We start from the raw sequence: 21060 nt of genomic DNA on the forward strand, positions 1-21060 counted from the left end.
AATCCCAACTCGGAAACGGTCCTATGCACATTGTTCAGGAATAAGCAAAATAGCTTCGCAAAAGACGTTGGAGGACGTGAAACATGAGTTAGAAAAAGAGAGAAATATATTCTTATCCTTTTCTATCTCATACATTTCGTTCGCGAAGCTATTGTGCGTTAGCCTTAAAGAAACTATTGTGCATTGACCCTTTTGAATGGGCAAAAAATAAAAGATTGTCCTTGTTATTTCTCCATGGAGATTAATAAATAAAGAATCTAAAAACGAAATTCACCAAAAATGTATGCATATGTGAGATTTGTAGACGATAAATCTTTTTTTGTTACAAATGTTGACCAAATAAAAAAGTTCAAATCTGACAATCTTCATAGAGATAAATTGTATAGTGTCAAGTGGAAGGATGGACATTACTACAATGCCCAAATTGTTTTTGTAGCTGGTAAGTTGTAATTTGTTTACTACATATAAAATCATTTTTTTAATATATAAAACTGTACAGATTAATATTTTCCTTCATAAATATAAATTCTTATTTTTATGAAAACTAGAATTTCTGAAAAGTATGTCATTTGGGCGAAAAGTTGGTTAATTTTTTGGTTAAATATATTTAAAGAAGTAAAATTTTTAATTTTATTTGACAAATGGATTTTATAAATACTTGCCTATCATATCATTTTTTAACATCAATTTTGTTTTTTTAAAAAAGAAAGGTTTTAAACCCTAGTAAGTTTTAAAATTTAGTTTAATAAAAGTATAAAAACGTAATTAAATAAAAAACTATTTACATATATGTGTAACTGAATTTTCTTGACATTATTTTTTAAAATATTTATTTTGTAATGCTACTTTTTAAATATTTCTAAAAATACTTAGTTTTTTAAAGTTTGTACAATTTTTAAATAAGATTGTAGATGTATTAACTCTTATATTGATAAAATAAAGATTTGTAATACATGATACAGAAACCTAACAAAAATTTAAAAAATTATAATAGATTTAAAATCTTAAGATAATAATTATTAAATTTCAGACCTGTTTACTTAATACATAAAAAATTTACATTTATAAGTATAAAGTAAAATGAATTTTTATTTTTGATTCTTTTTGTATTTCTCAAATTATTTACACGAAATGAATTCTGTTTTACGTGCAGACAGTCGTAAAGCAATAAATCTTAAAGTGGATGAATACAAAAAGGCGAATACTCGAATTCGACTAGCACCGATTAGAGAAAACCCATCGACTGAAGAGGAGGATAGCCCTATTAGAAATAAAGATAATAAGGTACATTGTTCTGATATCTGTGATAGGTTCTTTCATTTAAAAAACAAGCAACATTCAGGTTTCATAGTGTTTTCCTTATTTTTCCTCTCTTTTAAAAAATTCCCCTTTTTCACCTTTTTTATGAATATTTCCCTTATTTTATGTTGAAACTCGAATAATGGGATATTTCATAAAAATACAAATTTAAACTAAAAAATTACAAGTGTCGGATTGCACAAGTTTTTCGACTTTTTTAAAATGAATGCGACTATTTTGACTAGTTTTTATATAATGCGACTTTTTCGACTATTTCGTACAAAATATACTTTTAACAACATTTTCTGAAAATTTTATTATTTAAAACACTTGCTCAATACAATTTTTTTTTAAATTCAGTTATTGTCTGAATCTTATAAAAAGTATTCAGCAATTTAAATTTACAAAATAATTTTCTCTAAATTAATTATTTCAATAATTTTAATTTAATTTTTCAAAAATTCAAATTTTTTTATTAAAAATTCTTTGAAATTTAATTATTGTTTAAAATTTTGTCAATAATTTTCAAGAATTCAAATTTACAACACGTTCAATTAATAAATTAATTTTTTCAATAATATCTTAATTAATTTCTTTGAAAATTTTTATTATTTAAAACATTTGCCAAAATTCTGAATTTGAATAATTTGTACAATAATTTGGAATATTTTCTTCTTTTAAAGTAATTTAATTTGTCATTGTTTAATTATGAAGTTTGAAAAAAGTTCATGGAAATGTTCTTGTGAAATATTCTTATTATAGAATTAGAAAAAATTTATTTAATTTTTAATAATAAATGTTACTAATAATGAAATATTTATTAGCTAAAAAAATTTATTAAGAATAAAAAATATCAATTTTTTCTATTTTTGTTGTAATGAAAATCGACTAAAACGACTTCTTTCTCTTTCTAAAGTAAACCCAAGGCCTGAGTTAGGAAAATTGGAATTCTTTTTATAACAGAAAATTAGTTTTAAAATTTAATTTAGGTAAACAAATTTAATTTAAATTAATTTAAAATTTCAGTTCCTTTGAAAAATATGAATAAACTCAAGTTTTTTTATTTTTTACAAGAAGCTTTTCGGTTTGATAAAATAAAAAATTACCTAAATTTTTTATGAAAAAAAATTACTTTAGAAATAATTTTCATTCTGTGTATCAATGGTATTTGCTTAAGTAATAATTAAATAATTATTTACTATTTTTAACTAGTAAACAATTAATAAACAATAACAAATCATGAAAAAAAGTTTTTTTAAATTTAGAGACCCCAAAAACCCTTATATAAATTCTTATATTTTCATAAAAATTTGTCAACTAGAATTTATTGGACATTTCGGGACCGCAGTATCAATTTTTTCTCTAACAGAGAAAAGGTTAAGATGTATTTTATTCATCAAGAAAATGGGTGGTCTCAAAATGTTCACCGGTAGTGTAATTTAAAACAACTTAAAAGATTTTTGGTTGAGGAAAATATAAATTAAAATTTTACCTTATTTTTCTTTTCTTTAAATAAAATTTCCCCTATTCCCCTTTTTTTTAGCAAATTTTATTCTGTGAAGCCTGAACATTGCTTTATGAAACATGTGCTTGAATTTAAAGAGATTTACACATTAAGGGATACTAGAGATAAAAAAAATCTAAAGGGTATAGGGGGTTAAGGATACAAAAAGTGCCGTTGCAGGTATTCTGTTCAAATTGACACCATATATTGCTACCCCTATGAATATAAAATTCTGCAAGTATGAACCCATAATTCGAATTTTTGGGGGAGTTGTGGTGGGGGAAAGGAAAATAAAGAAATCCATTTTTCTCGAAAACTACTGAACCGAATTTAATGAGCTTTGAATATGTTATACATGTCGCTAAGACAATTCTAAAAAAAAATCTCAAAATTTTTTTTTGAAAAAAAGTCAAAAAAAATTAATTTTGAAATTTCCAAAAATTTTTTTTGGGGTGATTTTTTGAAGTGACCACTTTAATTTTTTTTAAAGTTACCTTATAATATCCCCTTTAACATATATTTTTTCAGATTTTTAAAAAATGTAGTTTTTGAATAATTTAACGAAAACCATCGTCGCGCTACATGACGCAGCGCGCACAGTGTGCTGATGCAGTATACGGGTGTTCCAAAAGTATGGAAACTTTCAAATATCACAAAAAGTACGAATTTTTGTAAAAAATGTTCAAGACAAAAGTTGTTCCAAACAAAAAGATGTACATCTTTGAGACCAAAAAATTGGGCCCGGAGCCCAATGTTGGGCCCTACAATGAAAAAAGTGGTTTTCTTAAAGGAGACCACTAATTTTCAGTATCTAATTCGTAATCCCCATGAAATTCTGCGTTCAAACATGTGGTATTAGTTCCCAAAATATTGGGCCCAATCCAAGATATTGGGTCCAAAATTTATCAACAGATAAATAAATTTTAAAAAATCGCATCTTGGAGGGATTTTGAGATCACAGGATTAGAAATTGGAAGCTAATTTTCAAATTGGGCATAGAGTCCAATGTAAGATTCCGCCACCCAATGTGAGGCCCACGGTAAAAAAAATTAGTTGTCTTGAATAAAACCCATTAATTTTCAGTATCCAATTCGTAATCCCCATGAATTTCTTGGGTTAGACTTGTAGTAAAAGTGACAAAAATATTGGGCCCAATGTCTGGGATTAGGCCTAACATTTTTCGTTAAATAAATAAATTTAATAAATCGCATCTTTAGGAGTTTTTGGGGTCATAGGATTAGAAATTCGAAGCTAATTTTCAAATTGTACACAAAGCCCAATGTAAGATTTCGCAGCCCAATGTGAGGCAGAAAAAAAATTAGTTTTCTTCTATTTCGTAATCGTTATGAAATTCTGGGCTTAGACTTGTGGTACAAATTCCAAAAATATTGGGCCCTCACATTGGGCTGCAGAATCTTACATCGGGCTCTATGCTCAATTTCTAATCCTGTGATCTCAAAATCCTTCCAAATGCGATTTTTTAAAATTTATTTATCTGTTGATAAATTTTGGACCCAATATCTTGGATTGGGCCCAATATTTTGGGAACTAATACCACATGTTTGAACGCAGAATTTCATGGGGATTACGAATTTGATACTGAAAATTAGTGGTCTCATTTAAGAAAACCACTTTTTTCATTGTAGGGCCCAACATTGGGCTCCGGGCCCAATTTTTTGGTTTCAAAGATGTACATCTTTTTGTTTGGAACAACTTTTGTCTTGAACATTTTTTACAAAAATTCGTACTTTTCGTGATATTTGAAAGTTTCCATACTTTTGGAACACTCGTATACTGCATCAGCACACTGTGCGCGCTGCGTCATGTAGCGCGACGATGGTTTTCGTTAAATTATTCAAAAACTACATTTTTTAAAAATCTGAAAAAACATATGTTAAAGGGGATATTATAAGGTAAATTTAAAAAAAATTAAAGTGGTCACTTAAAAAAATCACCCCAAAAAAATTTTTTGAAAATTTCAAAATTAATTTTTTTTTTACTTTTTTTCAAAAAAAAATTTTGAGATTTTTTTTTTAGAATTGTCTTAGCGACATGTATAACATATTCAAAGCTCATTAAATTCGGTTCAGTAGTTTTCGAGAAAAATGGATTTCTTTATTTTCCTTTCCCCCACCATAACTCCCCCAAAAAATCGAATTATGGGTTCATACTTGCAGAATTTTATATTCATAGGGGTAGCAATATATGGTGTCAATTTGAACAGAATACCTGCAACGGCACTTTTTGTATCCTTAACCCCCTATACCCTTTTTGACAAATACATATAGAAATACTGTATTGAAAAAAATAAAAATTTGTTTTTTCAAAAAAAGCAAGAAACAAATCAGTTGAAATTTTATTATTATCTTTTTTCAACTAATAAACTTGTTTTATAATTATGACATTTTCTATAGACAAATTATTATTTTTTTGATATTATTTTAAAATAATTATTTTTATTTATATATTTTTAATAATTATTATATATATATATTTTTTTTCAATAAATAAATAAAAGTGTTTGAAATTCCCTGGACAAAATTTTTTTTACATCTTTCAAACCGCTAATTTACTTTTACTCATTACAATTTACTTTTTTTATATTCCCTTTTATAAAAGGATTATTTTAAGGCTCCATCAGATTTTATGACTTTTTAACGCAAAATAAGAAATGATTTCAATTTCAAATTATATTTTTTAAAATGTTATATTTGTAATTTTCTGATTTTAACGATTCTAACTATATAAAACTTCATGTATAAAAACTTAAAAAATACACAATGACTATACCACTAGCTACTCTATTAATTATCATTAATTTCCAGTAATTTTCAAATATTTTACAAATATTGTTAAAATTAAAAGTTGCTATACAGTTACTAAATTTTTACGCGTCGCATACGCAGCGCTTATTCTAATGGAGCATTTACACTTTCGGTAAAAAAAAATGGTTTACTTTAATTTTCCTAAATGCAAAAATTTGATTGGTTGTCCATTATCAATCAGATTGTGAACAACCAATCAGGGTAGAATAGTGGAATAGTGGAATAAATGTCGACCAATGAGATGAGTCTAGGGGAATTGGACTTAAGGTGTTAAAATGTGAATATCGTTTTGAAATCTATGTGTTTGATGGTTCGTGATAGTGAAATCATTTATTAAGAAAAATGAACAAACAATTCAATGACAATTACTAAAATGTATTTTTAACTATGTGTGAGTGATGCACATAATTTTTAGAGGTAAAGAATTTTGCGGAATTGAAATATAAGTAAATAACATATTTAAATATACAACTTTAATATCCCTACTACCAACTAAAAGTTTTAAATAAAAAATTTTGGTGTTAATTTTATTTACTCAAAAATTAAATTTGGACAATACTGATGTTAAATTTATTATTCAAAATTAAAAAATTAACACATTCTATACAAATTAAATTCTTAATAAATATATATATATATATAACTTGGACTCAATCAATTGAAGAATAATCAATAATTAAAACAATAATTAAATAAATACATAATAAGTACAACACAAAACAATAAATATAAAATTAAAATATTCATAAAATCGGTTGAGTGATTTGTAAACTTAATAATTTTTTTAATTTTTTTAAAAAATGTCCAATTACCTATTCTACCAAATTTAGGGTACCTATGTCCCAGCTGGTAGAATAGTGGAATAGAGGAACAGAAAAAGCGAATCGTGGTAATTGTAAGATTGGGATCCAGTGTAAATGCAGCTTATTATTGGCTGCATAACAGCAATTCAACTATTCCACTATTTCTATTCTACCACATGGGACACGCGCTTTTTGATTTTGGTAGAATAGTGGAATAGACAAAATAATAACAAAGTACAATACATTCAACGTATATTTATAATAATAATAATATTTAAACTATATGACATAATAGGTATGAAACTAAGTCATTAATAATTCTTTTATAATAAAAAATCACTTTATATAATAAATAAATGTATAATAATTTATATAATAAATAAATATAAAATTTCAGGTTATTTTCAACACTATGTATAAAATCTTTGAATTTTCATTAAATATTTTTGTAGGTATATGATGTGTTCCACGCCAAAGTGACGTTCTATCTACAATTGCATCTCCGTTTTTTTTATTTTATTACTAATTGAGGCTAGCTTTCATGAATTTTTTCAAATTTTTTTAACAAGCCGTTTTCGAGTTATGCAATTTTGAAAATTGGAGAATTTTCATGGCTTTTAATATTTAAATGCTCATAACTTCCTAAAAGATGCATCAATTTTTAAATTTTCTTTTTTTTAAATGTTATTTTAAACGTACATTAAAAAAATAGAACATTTTTTTAAAATTATATTACTATTAAATTTTTAAGTTTTAATGATAAAAAGTCATTTTTCTTAATAAATGATTTCACTATCACGAACCATCAAACACATAGATTTTAAAACGATATTCACATTTTAACACCTTAAGTCCAATTCCCCTAGACTCATCTCATTGGTCGACATTTATTCCACTATTCTACTATTCCACTATTCTACCCACATGGGACTGCACCCTCAGATTTGTATATTTCTGGAAATATAAGGCTGCAGTCCCATCACAGCGTTTTGCGTTGCGTTTTGTCACTAGACCATGAGTGTAAAAGAGATGCAGATATATGTTTGCTATGTTTACACTCATGGTCTAGTAACAAAACGCAACGCAAAACGCTGTCATGGGACTGCAGCCTAAAATAAAATTTTTTTACCAAAGGTGTAAATGCTTCATAATATTCCCATCCACCTGAAGGTGGATCTCCAATGGGACTCTAAGCTCAAGCGTTGTGTATCTGTCGATTTAATTCCCATTTAGTTTAGCTTTGGTGACGTCATACGTCAACGTTTATTTCTGTTATTAAAGCCTTTCTCCAATATGTTTCTAAATGTTTGCGTTGCGTAACTGACGCGTTGGTTTGCAATCGCAGTGACGTCATCAAAGCATTGATACCAATCGCAAACAAAAAGTTTGGTTTATGATTTTAAGACACTGAATTTTTTAATTATAAATATTAAAGAATTTAAATTACTAAAAGGCGCCGAGAAACAAGGTGCATTAAAATTTGTAAAGTTGGAAAACAGGGATAAGAGGAACATAAACCAAACTTTTTGTTCGCGATTGGTATCAATGCTTTGATGTCGTCACTGCGCTTGCGAACCAACGCGTTAATCACGCAATGCAAACATTTAGGAACATATTGGAGAAAGGCTTTAAGGGGGGAAACTCGTGTAAAAAATTTTTTTTTCACAATTTTTTTTTTGCTTTAAAAATTAGTTTACTATCTGTAGAATACGATCCTACATGACTAATCTATAATTAGATGTATGAATGTCTATAGTAAACATAAGTTTAGTACTTCAGATGCAACAAAATGCAGTTAACTATGAGCACGAGCTCCCTCTATTGTTTGGGTTTCTTGTCAATATAATTTTATTAATTGTCATTAGCAAATACCATAAGCAAGTGATAGTAAATCTTGGTTTTAGTGCAATAATTATTTTCGAATACATAACGTCTTCAAGGCAATAGTTAGAACACTACTTTTATGTATCGAAAACTTTATATGCGTTTTTCTCGAAACGTGTTTTTAAGCGCGCCGTGCAATGTAACTCAGCCAATTTTTAACCAATTTTAACCAAACTTACCACAAATCTTCTTTAAGGCCTAAGCAGAACTAATTCTTGAACGGGAACGCAAACGGAATGGAACGAGTAAGAGAAGGATAGACATAATCTTTGTCCTTCTCTTACTCGTTCCATTCCGTTTGCGTTCCCGTTCAAGAATTAGTTCTGCTTAGGCCTTTAGGCCTAAGCAGAATAGCTTCGCGAAAGACGTTTGCGAACGTGAAACATGAGTTAGAAAAAGACAGAGATATATTCGTATCCTTTTCTATCTAATGCATCTCGTTCGCGAAAGACTTTCGCGAACCTATTGTGCGTTGGCCTTTTATCTTACTAGCTATTGCATGACGGATTCCTGTTTTTAAAAAAAAATTTTTAACAATTGTTTCTGAACATTGTTTATAAAAAAAGTTATTTTTTTTCAAAATGGTCCCAAATTAAAAATTTTTTTTCAGTTTTCTCTTCGTCATGCAAAGCGTATTTGCGTATTTTAACGGTAAAAATTTTGATTTTTAATTTTAGTTGAGATTTGTGACCTGTAGGTTGCACGGCGCAAAATCAAAGATGCAACTTCAAACGCCTGTAACGCCGCCATTTTGTAATATTTTTTAATAAAATTTTTTTTTTATAAAGCTGATATTGTGGACTTTAAGCTATGTTTTACTTTAATTCAATAAACTTTACCAGTTTTTTAAAAAAAATTCCTGAAAAACGTGCATTTACACGAGTTTCCCCCTTAAAGCTGAAGGGCGTCGGACGTCAACGTGGACCTAATGAGAGAGAGGGATATTTTTATACTAAAGAAGCTATAAGTCTTTTTAATGTCTCAAATACTTCGTAAAATGTTCATCTGTCGAGAAATATTGACAAAATAAAAAAAACATTTTAAAAAAATAGAAATTATATCATTTTATTGGAATTTCAAGTAAGAGCTCCTATTACACGGAGAAAATCTGAAAGCACTGAGTATTTTTTCTCACAGCACTGGCTACTGTATAAACCAAAAAATTAAATTCCAAAACTCTGAATGTTCTCCACACAGCGCTGAATGCTCTGCAGAAAATAGTCACAACTTTTTTTGACAGTAATCAGAGTTTCGTTTCATATTAGTTGACAACAGATTATTCAGAACTACGAATGTAGCAATAAATTCTTTGCTCGAAGTCGTGACTGCTGTTCTCACAGCTCTGAGTACTGTGTAGAATTATTTTTTAGAATTTAGAAAACAAAGGAACGTTTAACGTTAATTAAAAAGAAGATAGCCATGGTTATTTTTTCTTTTCAAATATTGATTTTAATTGATATGTGAGCCGCCGGAAAGTAAAAGGGCGCATAAAATTTGTACGGCCGTTCGAGTTGGCCCCTGACTCTGAAAAGATTTTCCAAGCGTCAGGGGCCAACTCGAACGGCCATACAAATTTTATGCGCCCTTTAACTTTCCGGCGGCTCATGTTTATAAACAGTTAATAAATAACAGAAATAAGGAAATGAAGACTTTAAAAAGTCTTTTTAAAAACTATCGTTTTTAAAAATTTTTCAGTTATATATCAAATAAAGTTATCATACAATGATGAAATAATAAATAATTATTTTTAAAATGAATTATAATAGGTAAATTTTAAATATTTTTTTTTGTATTTCACAAGTTTTGAGATTTTAAGATTTCTTAGCTAATATCAAATTACAACCTAATCTAAATTTATAGATAATTATGATTAAAAAATATTAAGTTTCAACATTATTATTTTAAATATTTATCTCGTGAAGTAAAAAAAATTATTATTTCTTACGTTTATTAATAAAAAGTAATTTGTTTAATATTATTAAAGTTTATTACTTTTTATTTAATTAAATATAAATAATTTTCGTCAAATAATCTGTTTTTTATAAAAATATTAGAAAACATCTAAAATTGATTAAAATTGTCTTGAACGCTTGTTTAAAATTGTTATTTGTTTTTTATTAAAGGTTAAAAATGTTCTTTTATTTTTTTAATTCTAAAAAATAATTCTACACAGTACTCAGAGCTGCGAGAACAGCAGTCACGACTTCGAGCAAAGAATTTATTGCTACATTCGTAGTTCTGAATAATCTGTTGTCAACTAATATGAAACGAAACTCTGATTACTGTCAAAAAAAGCTGTGATTATTTTCTGCAGAGCATTCAGTGCTGTGTGGAGAACATTCAGAGTTTTGGAATTTAATTTTTTGGTTTATACAGTAGCCAGTGCTGTGAGAAAAAATACTCAGTGCTTTCAGATTTTCTCCGTGTACCCCACAAGTGGGGTAGATTACGTTGCATTTTTTTAGAACAAATTTTGTTTGGCAAATTTATAAATTAAATTTAAAGACAAGTATACTTGTCTTTAAATTTCTAATTAATTACAAGTAAAGATAAATAATAAAAGGAGTAAAAAATGACCAAAAAAAATATTTTATTATAATAAGATAGTTTTTTAAATCATTTTCCTTAAGGGTCTCCAATTCCCCCACCTTACCCTATAAACTAAATATTTTGTAATTTTGAAATAGCTAATAACTGTTTTATTTTTGTAACTTTATAATTATATTTCAGACAATGGAAAATAATCCAAAACGATATAAATTGTGGTTAGACAGTGATGAAGCGGATATTCCCCGTACAACTCTTTATGATCGTAATCAGAGAGATTTAGAAATAGTAAGTGCTTTAAAAAATGACATCAGTGAAAACAGTTGTCGCCTAAACATTATAGTATCTACTCTCAGTTGATAATATACATTATATATGTAATATTATATATTATAGTGGGTATTATATAATATTAAAAAATATTTACAGTTAAAAAAACAAAATTAAAAAAAGTATAAAATGAAAATAACGGAATGATAAGTTCTTTAAGAAATATTATAAAGTTTTTTTTCAAAAATATTTTAGGACGTTTTTGAAATATTTTTTAATTTTTTTACCCAGAATTTTAAGTTTAGAAAAAAATGTATACAAAAAAGTACAAGTCGAATACAATTGGACACCAAATTTCTTCTAAAGAAATTTTGATTTTTAATATTGCAGAATATTTTTTGGATTTTTGTCCGGAATTTTGAGTCTCCAAAACGATTTTTAGCATAAATGACCAAAAGTTAAGCACTGTTAGATACAATATTTGTTTTTCTTGCAATTTTAATTGCACTGGTGTAACTTCCTGGACATATATAAAATTGTTTTTTCAGTTATGATTTTTTCAAAATCTGCTGGTTTTTGGAGTTTTTTAAAAGTAGACCTAATTTTAATAACATCCAATTCTAAAGGATTTGAATTTAAGAATTTTTCCCAACAGAAAAAAGAATTCCAGTTTATAATTGACTTTCAAACTATGTTAACGAAATTTTTTTTAGATTTTTATATAAAAACTGACGACTTCACATGAACAAATTATTTTTTTTAACTTTGAGCATGATTTTTTAAATTAATTTTATTATTTTTACATAACTAAAAATATTTAGAACATTTTGCAAAAAGTTTTAAAGTAGGCCTGATGATCCTTTTTGTTTAAATATGTTTAAGTGGTTAGTACCACATCTAAGTGACTTTTCTTAAATATTTTTTTTTATTACAAAATTTTTTTTATTTACTTTAAACTTTTTATACCTAAAAGAAGGGGTTTTAAACTATTAAAAAAAATTTATTCCTTATTTATTATGGATTATCTTGCTATCATGGCCGCCTGAAAATACCCCTACTTGTGATTGGCGGACACGATATCTCCAATTCAGGTCATCGAAAAATTAAATTTTTGATATTTTCTTGAAAAGTAATCTCGTCGCTATCGTCGGAACTACAATGAATTATTTTCGTTGAAAAAAACAAAATGGAAAACTTTTTTTATTTTTGACCTTTTTTTCAACTTAAATTGTTTAAAAAAATGGTTAAATATTTAAATAAATATGATTCTAGTTCTGATGATAGCGGTATATGTGTAGAATAAGCCATAAAAATTTGAGCTTAATCGGTGCAACAGTTTTTCTTTTATGATGTCTGCCAGGTCAAAAAACGTTGTTTTGAGAATAAGCGAATTTACGAAAACATGTCCTTTTTCAAGAAAATGCACCCTTACACGACAGGATACATTATATACATGTATATATGGGCAAATCTACGAAACTTTTAACTTTTGTGATTCTCGAAACGAACACTTAAAAATCTGAATTATTTTTAATTAAAACTTTGGGTATCATTTTTTTTTGCTAAATTATATACAAAGAATCTTGTAACTTTAGACCGATCTCTCCCTCCATTTTGATTTTTCTCCTCTTTCTAACATGTTAATTGAAGAGAGACAAAGAAGGAAAATGGAGTAAGAGATCGGTCTCTCACCAGATGGCGTATTGTAGTTTAGCAGTTCCCAATAGGGGGTAAAATTCATGTAGCGAACTAAGTGAAAAAAAAGTTGATCGGATCGGGCTGTAACTTGCACATAGTTTACCCCTAGGGGTAAGTAATTTAACCACGAAGTATTGTTAGGTTTTTTCAAAAACTGTCGTTGAGAGAGAGGGTTGAATTTTTTTGAAAAATTTAAACAGTAAATTTTTGAAGACTTGTAACTTTTAAACAGAAAGAAAACAAAATTTGCCCTATATGTTTTCGAAAGGTTTTTTCCTGCTCTTTTGAATAGTGCAAAGAAATTTTCAAAAAATATAAATTTTGACCCATTTTTTGAAAATTAAACCTTTTTTCAAATTTTTTTAAGTTCGCTCTTTTTTATTTTTTTTATTTATTTTTTTTTTGAAAGCTAAAAATGTGTATTTTCACCACATAAAATATTGAGATGTCCTTTTTTGGTATTTTCGAGATATTAATTAATTAATTAATTAATAGTAATAAAAAATGAAATATTTCACAAATAAATGAAGTCATTGCAATTCTAAAGGTACCCATTGAAAGCTGACGGAATTCCGCATTCAACAATCCCTATATGGACTATTTTGGATTAGAGGATTTCTTATAAACAATTGCCATGTTAGCAAATTGTTTATTAACAATCCACTAACCCAAAGTACTTCATATAGGTCTCGTTGGATGCAAAATTTAGTCAATTTTCATTTAGTAACCTCAGAATTACGATAACTTTATTTGTTTATAAAATATTTCATTTTTTATTAACCTTAAATAATTAACTAATATCTCACAAATAACAAAAAATCGGACAAGTGCGAGTTACACTCGCATTAAAACTGAGGGTTCCGTACCCTTAAACCTAAAATTTAAGGGGGTTAAAGTGTAAAGGCAGGTGGAAAAATTCCAATTTTGCCTAATTTTTCCTGTAATGTGAGCATAAAAACACATAGATAGACACATAGTCACATATAACGAAAATTATCAGTTTTTCCTTGAAAACGCTATGATTATCAACTCCAATCGTTCTCGATATATTTTTTTTGTAATCTACACGTAAAAATACGTAAAAAAGTATAAATTTGGATCCCTTAGGATAAAATTTTCTTCTTTTTTTATTCGAAAAATCCATGATTTTTTCTAAAAATATGAGTTTTCCTTAAAAATAATATGAACATCAACTCCAATTGTGCTCGCTATATTTTTCCTGTAATCTACACGCAAAAATACGTAAGTATACGAAATATGAACTGCCTTCGTCAAATATTGTGTGCGCTAGGAGGATTAATCGCTTTTTTCAAAATTTTTTATTTTTCCTTGACAACGCTATGTAAATTAATTCGAATCATGTTCGCTATATTTTTCCTGTAATTTTCACGTAAAAATACATAAGTGTACCAAATTTGAGCTCTCTATGTAAAAAGATGTGGCAACCGGGGGGGGGGTACATAGTCATTTTTAGGGATTTTTCGTAAAAATTCATGGTTTTTCCTTGACAACGCTATGATAATTAATTCCTATGAGATTCGCTATATTTTTCCTGTAATCTACACGCCAAAATACATATGTATACCAAATTTCAGCCCTCTAGATAAATTCGTGTGGCCGCTAGGGGGGGGGTGGTACATGCCTCGCTTCACTAGTCTCAATAATAGGGTTCCCCCTTCGGGTACGGAACCCTAAAAAGAACATCTCAATATTTTTTGTGGTGAAAATACACAGTTTTAGCTTTAAAAAAATAAATAAAAAGGACCGAACTTAAAAAAAAGTCAAAAAATTATTGATTTTCAGAAAAATGGGGCAATTTTTGAATTTTTTGAAATTTTTTTTTCACTAATCGAAAGAGCACAAAAAAATATTTGGAAAACATATATGTCAAATTTTTTTTTATCTACTTATATATTATTTACAATTTTTAGTTAATTAATTAACTACTAAGGTTAATAAAAAATAATATATTTTTTAAACAAATAAAGTTTTCGTAATTCTGACGTTACTAAACGAAAGTTGACAAAATTCCGCATCTAACGAGCACTTTATAAAGTAGTTTGGGTTAGTGGATTGTTAATAAACAATTGGCTAACATGGCAATTGTTTATAAAAAATCCTCTAATCTAAAATAGTCCATATAGGGATCGTTTGATGCGGAATTACGTCATCTTTCAATGGGTACCTTTAGAATTGCAATAACTTTATTTATTTGTAAAATAATTCATTTTTTATTAACAGTAATTAATTAATTAATTAATATCTCGAAAATAACAAAAAAGGACATCTCAATATTTTTTGTGGTGAAAAGACACATTTTTAGCTTTCAAAAAAAAAATAAATAAAAAAAATAATAAGGACCGAACATAAAAAATTTGAAAAAAGGTTTAATTTTCAAAAAAGGGTCAAAATTTTAATTTTTTGAAAATTTCTTTGCACCATTCGAAAGAACAAATTTTGTTTTCTTTCTGTTTAAAAGTTACAAGTCTTCAAAAATTTACTGTTTTTTTTCCCGTAGTTCGCTACAGGAATTTTACCCCATAGGTATATATTTATAAAAGCATACATTGTGCTCGCGAAGAGTACGTTCCATCTGCGCGTGACTTTTACATTGTACCCCGTTTTTCGATATGTTACCGAAGTTTCCAACCAAAATAATAGGTTCTATAGCATTTCTACATATATTTACTACACGAATATGCAGTTTTTAGAAAATCAATTTTTTTGAAAAAAGATGTGGTACTAACCCCTGTTACGGTCAATTTAATAAAAGACTCACTGTACCTTTTATATCACTTGCGTGAGTGACAATTTATTATCAAAATGATATTATACATGCAAAGGTAGGAATAAGACTGAATTGCTAAAACGTTTTGCAGCTCATGTCAAATATGAAGCAATACAGGTGGGGATATATATATTTGCTGACTATAACACCCCTTAAAACAAATTTTTTTTCTTTCTTTTTAATTTTCAAAAAAGAATGCATTTTAGTTTGCTTTTCTATGCTTTGTGTAAAATAAACGATCCTATAGTTTCCAAAAAAATTTTCATTTAAAAAATAAAATGCCAAAAAATTATTTTTTTTTGAACAAATTACTTTATCAAGATCGTCATCATTAAAATTTTAATTTTGAACACTAGTATAGTTTGCGATCAACCAGAGTTACCAATTGGTTACTCAGAAATCTACATAAAAAATAATTGTTCAATTTGAAAAAATGGGTGTATCATTAACATTTAGATCTTATGTAAGATATGGAAATAAAAATGTTGAAAAGACGACTTATAGTTTTCGAGAAACAATTGGAAATCGGTTAGTCAATTTCTAAAACATATACTACTCTGTCCATGTAATAAGACGTTGTTCTATCAAAATTTAGACAAAATGAAATGAATTTAATTCTGGTGAATTCAATACTCAATTCGCTTGAATTTGTAATGCACACAAAAACTGAACTCTAAGGGTGTCGAATCCTACTTGCTTTACAATAAGACCAAAACGACTGACGCTGCAACATTACCGCACACTTGATATCTTAAATGTTCGACCTGTCTATATGAAGTGTAACGTCCACAAAATTCCACTAAAAATTTTAAATAGTTAATATTCCATTATAAAATTGTGTAATTGTACAGCATTAAATATGGTAAGAATAATAATCGTTTTTAGATTTACAAATAAACTATCGTAAAATTTTGCATTATACTGAGAAAAACGATCCGAATTAAATTGTAAATGTACAATTTTTTTATTTTGTTTTATTTCATATCACGAAACTTCACGGAAGTAAAATATTGTTTTTGCTTCGATAGAAAAAGTTGAATTTATATAAAAATTGTATTAATTATTTTGCTACAGGTACTAATTAATGATGGTGAACCGATTGTTTTGGATAATGATGATGGTAATGATGATGATGGTAATGATGATGATGGTAATGATGATGATGGTAATGATGATGATAATGATAATGATGTTGATCATCATTCCACTCAAAATGAGGTGATATAATATAATTCAAGTTAAATTATATTTTACAACTCTACAAGTAAAGATGATTTCAAAAAGACATGAGTCAAAATTCCTGAAGTAATCCAACTTTAAAATTGAAGGTATTCGGATCGGGCTGAAATTTGCACAAACTTTACTACTATGAGTAAGTACTTCACCCATAAATTATTATTAAATTTTATGCAAAACTAGAGGGTGGAGGGGGTTCAAATTTTTCGTCAAATGTGAACAGTGGATTTTTTAAAAAATCGTAACTTTATTTGTTTGTAAAATATTTCATTTGTTATAAACATTAATTAATTAATTAATCAATATCTCGAAAACAAAAAAGAACGTCATTCTAGTTTTTTGGTATGAAAAGTATATATCTTAAGCTTCATTTTGAGTGTAAAAAAATTTAAAAAAAAATCTTTTTAATTTTCAAGAAAAAAGAGTAAATTTTTAATTTTCAAAAAAATATTTTTTATCATTCGAAAGAGCAGAAAAAAAACTTTCAAAAACATACAGATTAAAATTTGTTTCATCCATTTATATAGAAGTTATGATTTTTTTAAAAATCCACTGTTCACATTTGACGAGAAACTTGAACCCCCTCCCCCCTCTACAGTTTTGCATAAAACTTAACAATAATTTATGGGTGAAGTACTTACTCATAGTAGTAAAGTTTGTGCAAATTTCATCCCGATCCGCAAACCTTCAATTTTAAAGTTGTACACTTCAGGAATTTTGCCTCACATATAATTTGAAAAATATAAAAATTAGGGAGATTTAAGTAGCACTAGACCCGTAAGATTTTAAATAAACATCGTTCACCCCAAGTCAAACGTACGTGTAAGTGAAAAGTGTTTGGAAAGTTATCTAACTTCTATGAACAGTGCAGAATGTACGTATCTCGCATACTCTGGACCAAAACTACTTAAGTTTGAGCCCACACAGCACAATATCTTACTCTAAGATTCCCTTAAGTTTAAATGTAAGATTCGTTAGCTTACAGCGTAAACTTCGGGTGAAGTTAAGGTGAACTGCAAATGTCCTCTCTACTGTAAGCTGCAGTGTAAGATTGTAGTCAGCTTACAGTTAAGCTTACTATAACCTTACTGTAAGCTTCCCGTAAACTTATAGCGCATTCAGTTAACTGCTTTCAAAGCGCTTTTGCTTGGAGTGAAAGCACTTTTTGCTTTGCCTCAAAGCACTGCGTGACGTCATGTAAGCAACTACTTTGCTTTGGAGCACAGCAGATTGGCGCAAAATATAAATTAAAATAAATTGTAGAATTAATAATTATAAAATATTTCTGTTATTTAAATATAAACGTAAATTATATTATTATTAATGTAATAAATAATTAATAATTTAATAATATTAAAAATTTATTACATATAAATTCGACAGATCCAATTTTACAATTTTGGAAAAAAATATTTGGAGTTGAAATTGGCATACAAATTATCATTGTTCACTAACTTTTAAGAAAAAAAACAAAATGTTTATTAATTATTATTTAACAACAAATTTTAATTGAAAATAATATTTTTCCAAAATTGTACAATTGGATCTGTCGAATTTTGGTGTAATAAAATTTAAATATATTTTTAGTTCTGTTAAAAACTACTTTTTAGTTTAAGGTTATGTTAATGGGTTGAATTTCCTTAATTGTTTTTCCCATAGTATATTACAGTTTTAAATTTATAAAATTTATACTTAACAGAATTTCTATGTAATACATTTTTTATTTAGCAGAATATTCTTTCATCGTAATTTCCATTTAGCACACTTTTCATTTAAAAAAAGTTTCTTTTTACACGAATTTTTATTTCTTAGAATTATTATTAAACATAATTTCGTCTGAGTCGAATTTTTAAATGCCAATAATAATAAAATTGATTAATTAATTATTTATTAATTATAACATTAATAATAATTTATTTTAAGGTTACATTTAGTATAACATAAATATATATTATTATTATTAATTATTTATTACCTACATTAATAATAATTTAAGTTTATATTTAATAACAGAGAAATATTTTATAATTATTAATTTAAAATTTATTTGAATTCATATTTCGCGCCAATCTGCTGTGCTCCAAAGCAAAGTGCTTCGAAGCAGTAACGCTTTGCCTCAAAGCGTACGCTACTAATTTTGACGTGCAGCAAAAATAATCTGGTTTGACTCATTTTGAATTTATAGTGAAATGTTTAAAATTGAACCCGGTTATATTCATTTTGACTTCGAGATTAATGTTAAATTATTGGAGACAAACAAATAATTACTTACAAAAATATTAAATAAAATAATTGTTTTTAATAAACAAAGGTATAGTTCTAAAGAAAACTTTAATTCTTGAAGTTGATTTACACAAATTAAGGAAATTAAATAATAGAATTTTTAGATTAGGAATCTTGTTGAAGTTGTTGACTCCATTTGACAATATTTGAATATGTCATGAAAAAAATATAAATATAAAGAAAATTTTTATATTTTCACAAATTTTATTACACAAGAATCAAAGACATAAATATTATTTAAGTATAATTTACTTTAATATTTATTATCTATAATTTACAAGATTCTGCAGTACATCAACATGAAAATATCACAATGTACTCGCAATGTAGAATATAACCTATATTTTTACAGTTTTTCTATTCGAGTTCATTTTGAGTAACGCGAAGTTGTCTGTTAACTCATATTGATGCAGATCTCATAATGAGATGCACCAAAAATGAGTTCGGTTTTTTTCGTGGATGTTACATTTTTTATTCGTATGATCCATACAATTTTTTTAATCGACAAAAACGCTAAGCTTTTGCTCTGACACGCAGAGCCTTCTCAGAGCGAAAGCTTAACGTTTTTGTCAATTTTTATCGATTAAAAAAATTGTATGGGTCAGACGAATAAAAAATGTAACATCTATTACTAAATATGAGTTCCTGATCAACATCTTTTCCATCTTATTAAATTATTTATTAATATTTAACTATATTTTTCTCACCAGATGATACATATTGTGATCTAGGATGTACAACCCTAATGGGAATAGTTAATTAAAATCTACTGCGCTACCGTCCCTATTGAAAATCCCCACATGGGAAACCACATGGGAAACCACATGGGAAACCACATGGGATCCTATGTAAAATCCCATTCCCATATGGGAAACCACATGGGATCCCATACGGGATCCCATATAAATCCTCATGGAAAATTGGGACAGGAATTGGCATCGGAAAATATCAAAAAAAGGTTCCTCATTTCCCATGTCATTTCCTATGTCAAATCCCACGTCAAATATCATGTTAAATACCATGTTAAATACTAATTGAGATCCTTTATAATTTTTTTGAAAAATTTTCCCATGTCAAACCCCACGTCATTTCCCAAGTAAAAACCTTTATCATTTTTTTGAAAATTTTTCCCATGTCATTTCCCATATCATTTCCCATGGAAATCCATATGGGAAATGGAATACGATTTCATGTGCATTCTTCCAAATGATAAAACAAATAGATTTAAGCATAGGAAATCATATAAGATTTCATATAGATTCTGAAATCTCAACCTAAGATTTCACATGGATTTACATATAGGAAACGATATAGGATTTTATTCGGGAATTTTTTAGTTGGCTGCTTTATGCAGGCGGCAGTTTACAAAAAAAATTAATTATTTGATTAAATATCAAATAATAATAATGCAACTCATCTGAAAATAAAAAAAAGTTTACTTTACTTCTGCCTTAGACTCTCAGCTTTTATAGTATTCCAGACTGATCTCAACTGTGAGAGAAAATATTTTCACCATCTGGTGGCGAAACAATGAAACTATAATGACGATCAACATCTATATTGAAATTTCCCATGTGAAATCTTTTATTATTTTTTCGAAAAATTTTCCCATATCAATTCCCACGTCAAACCCCATGTCATTTCCCATGTGAAATCCTTCATCATTTTTTTGATAAATTTTCCCATGTCAAATCCTCTTTCGCCCTATCGAAAGTCCCCACATGGGAAAGCATATGGGAATCCACATGGGAAACCACAGAGGAAATGGAATACGATAAAGGATTTCATAATAAACTACTGCGCATAAATAATTATTTAATTTATTTGTTAAGATTTATTAACAATAATGTAAGGTTATACGAAGCTTACAGAAAGTTTACGGGAAGCTTACATTAAGGTTATAGTAAGCTTAACTGTAAGCTG

General features: G+C 27.5%; 2 protein-coding genes across 2 annotated transcripts in view; both read left to right on the plus strand.

Annotated features, from left to right (window-relative positions):
- LOC127286122 (uncharacterized) overlaps positions 1–21060 on the plus strand; it is a 570090-nt gene that overhangs the window by 317845 nt on the left and 231185 nt on the right. The gene's annotated exons all lie outside the window — the stretch shown is intronic.
- On the plus strand, positions 1132–16845 carry LOC127286135 (ciliogenesis-associated TTC17-interacting protein-like). Its single transcript, XM_051312449.1, has 3 exons — positions 1132–1284; positions 11046–11150; positions 16693–16845. Exons 1-3 carry the CDS (start codon positions 1132–1134, stop codon positions 16843–16845), a joined length of 411 nt encoding a protein of 136 aa, XP_051168406.1.

The sequence above is a fragment of the Leptopilina boulardi genome, unplaced genomic scaffold (assembly GCF_019393585.1).
Source record: "Leptopilina boulardi isolate dan_hultmark-lab unplaced genomic scaffold, ZJU_Lbou_2.1 LbouV2_350, whole genome shotgun sequence".
Lineage (NCBI taxonomy): Eukaryota > Metazoa > Arthropoda > Insecta > Hymenoptera > Figitidae > Leptopilina > Leptopilina boulardi.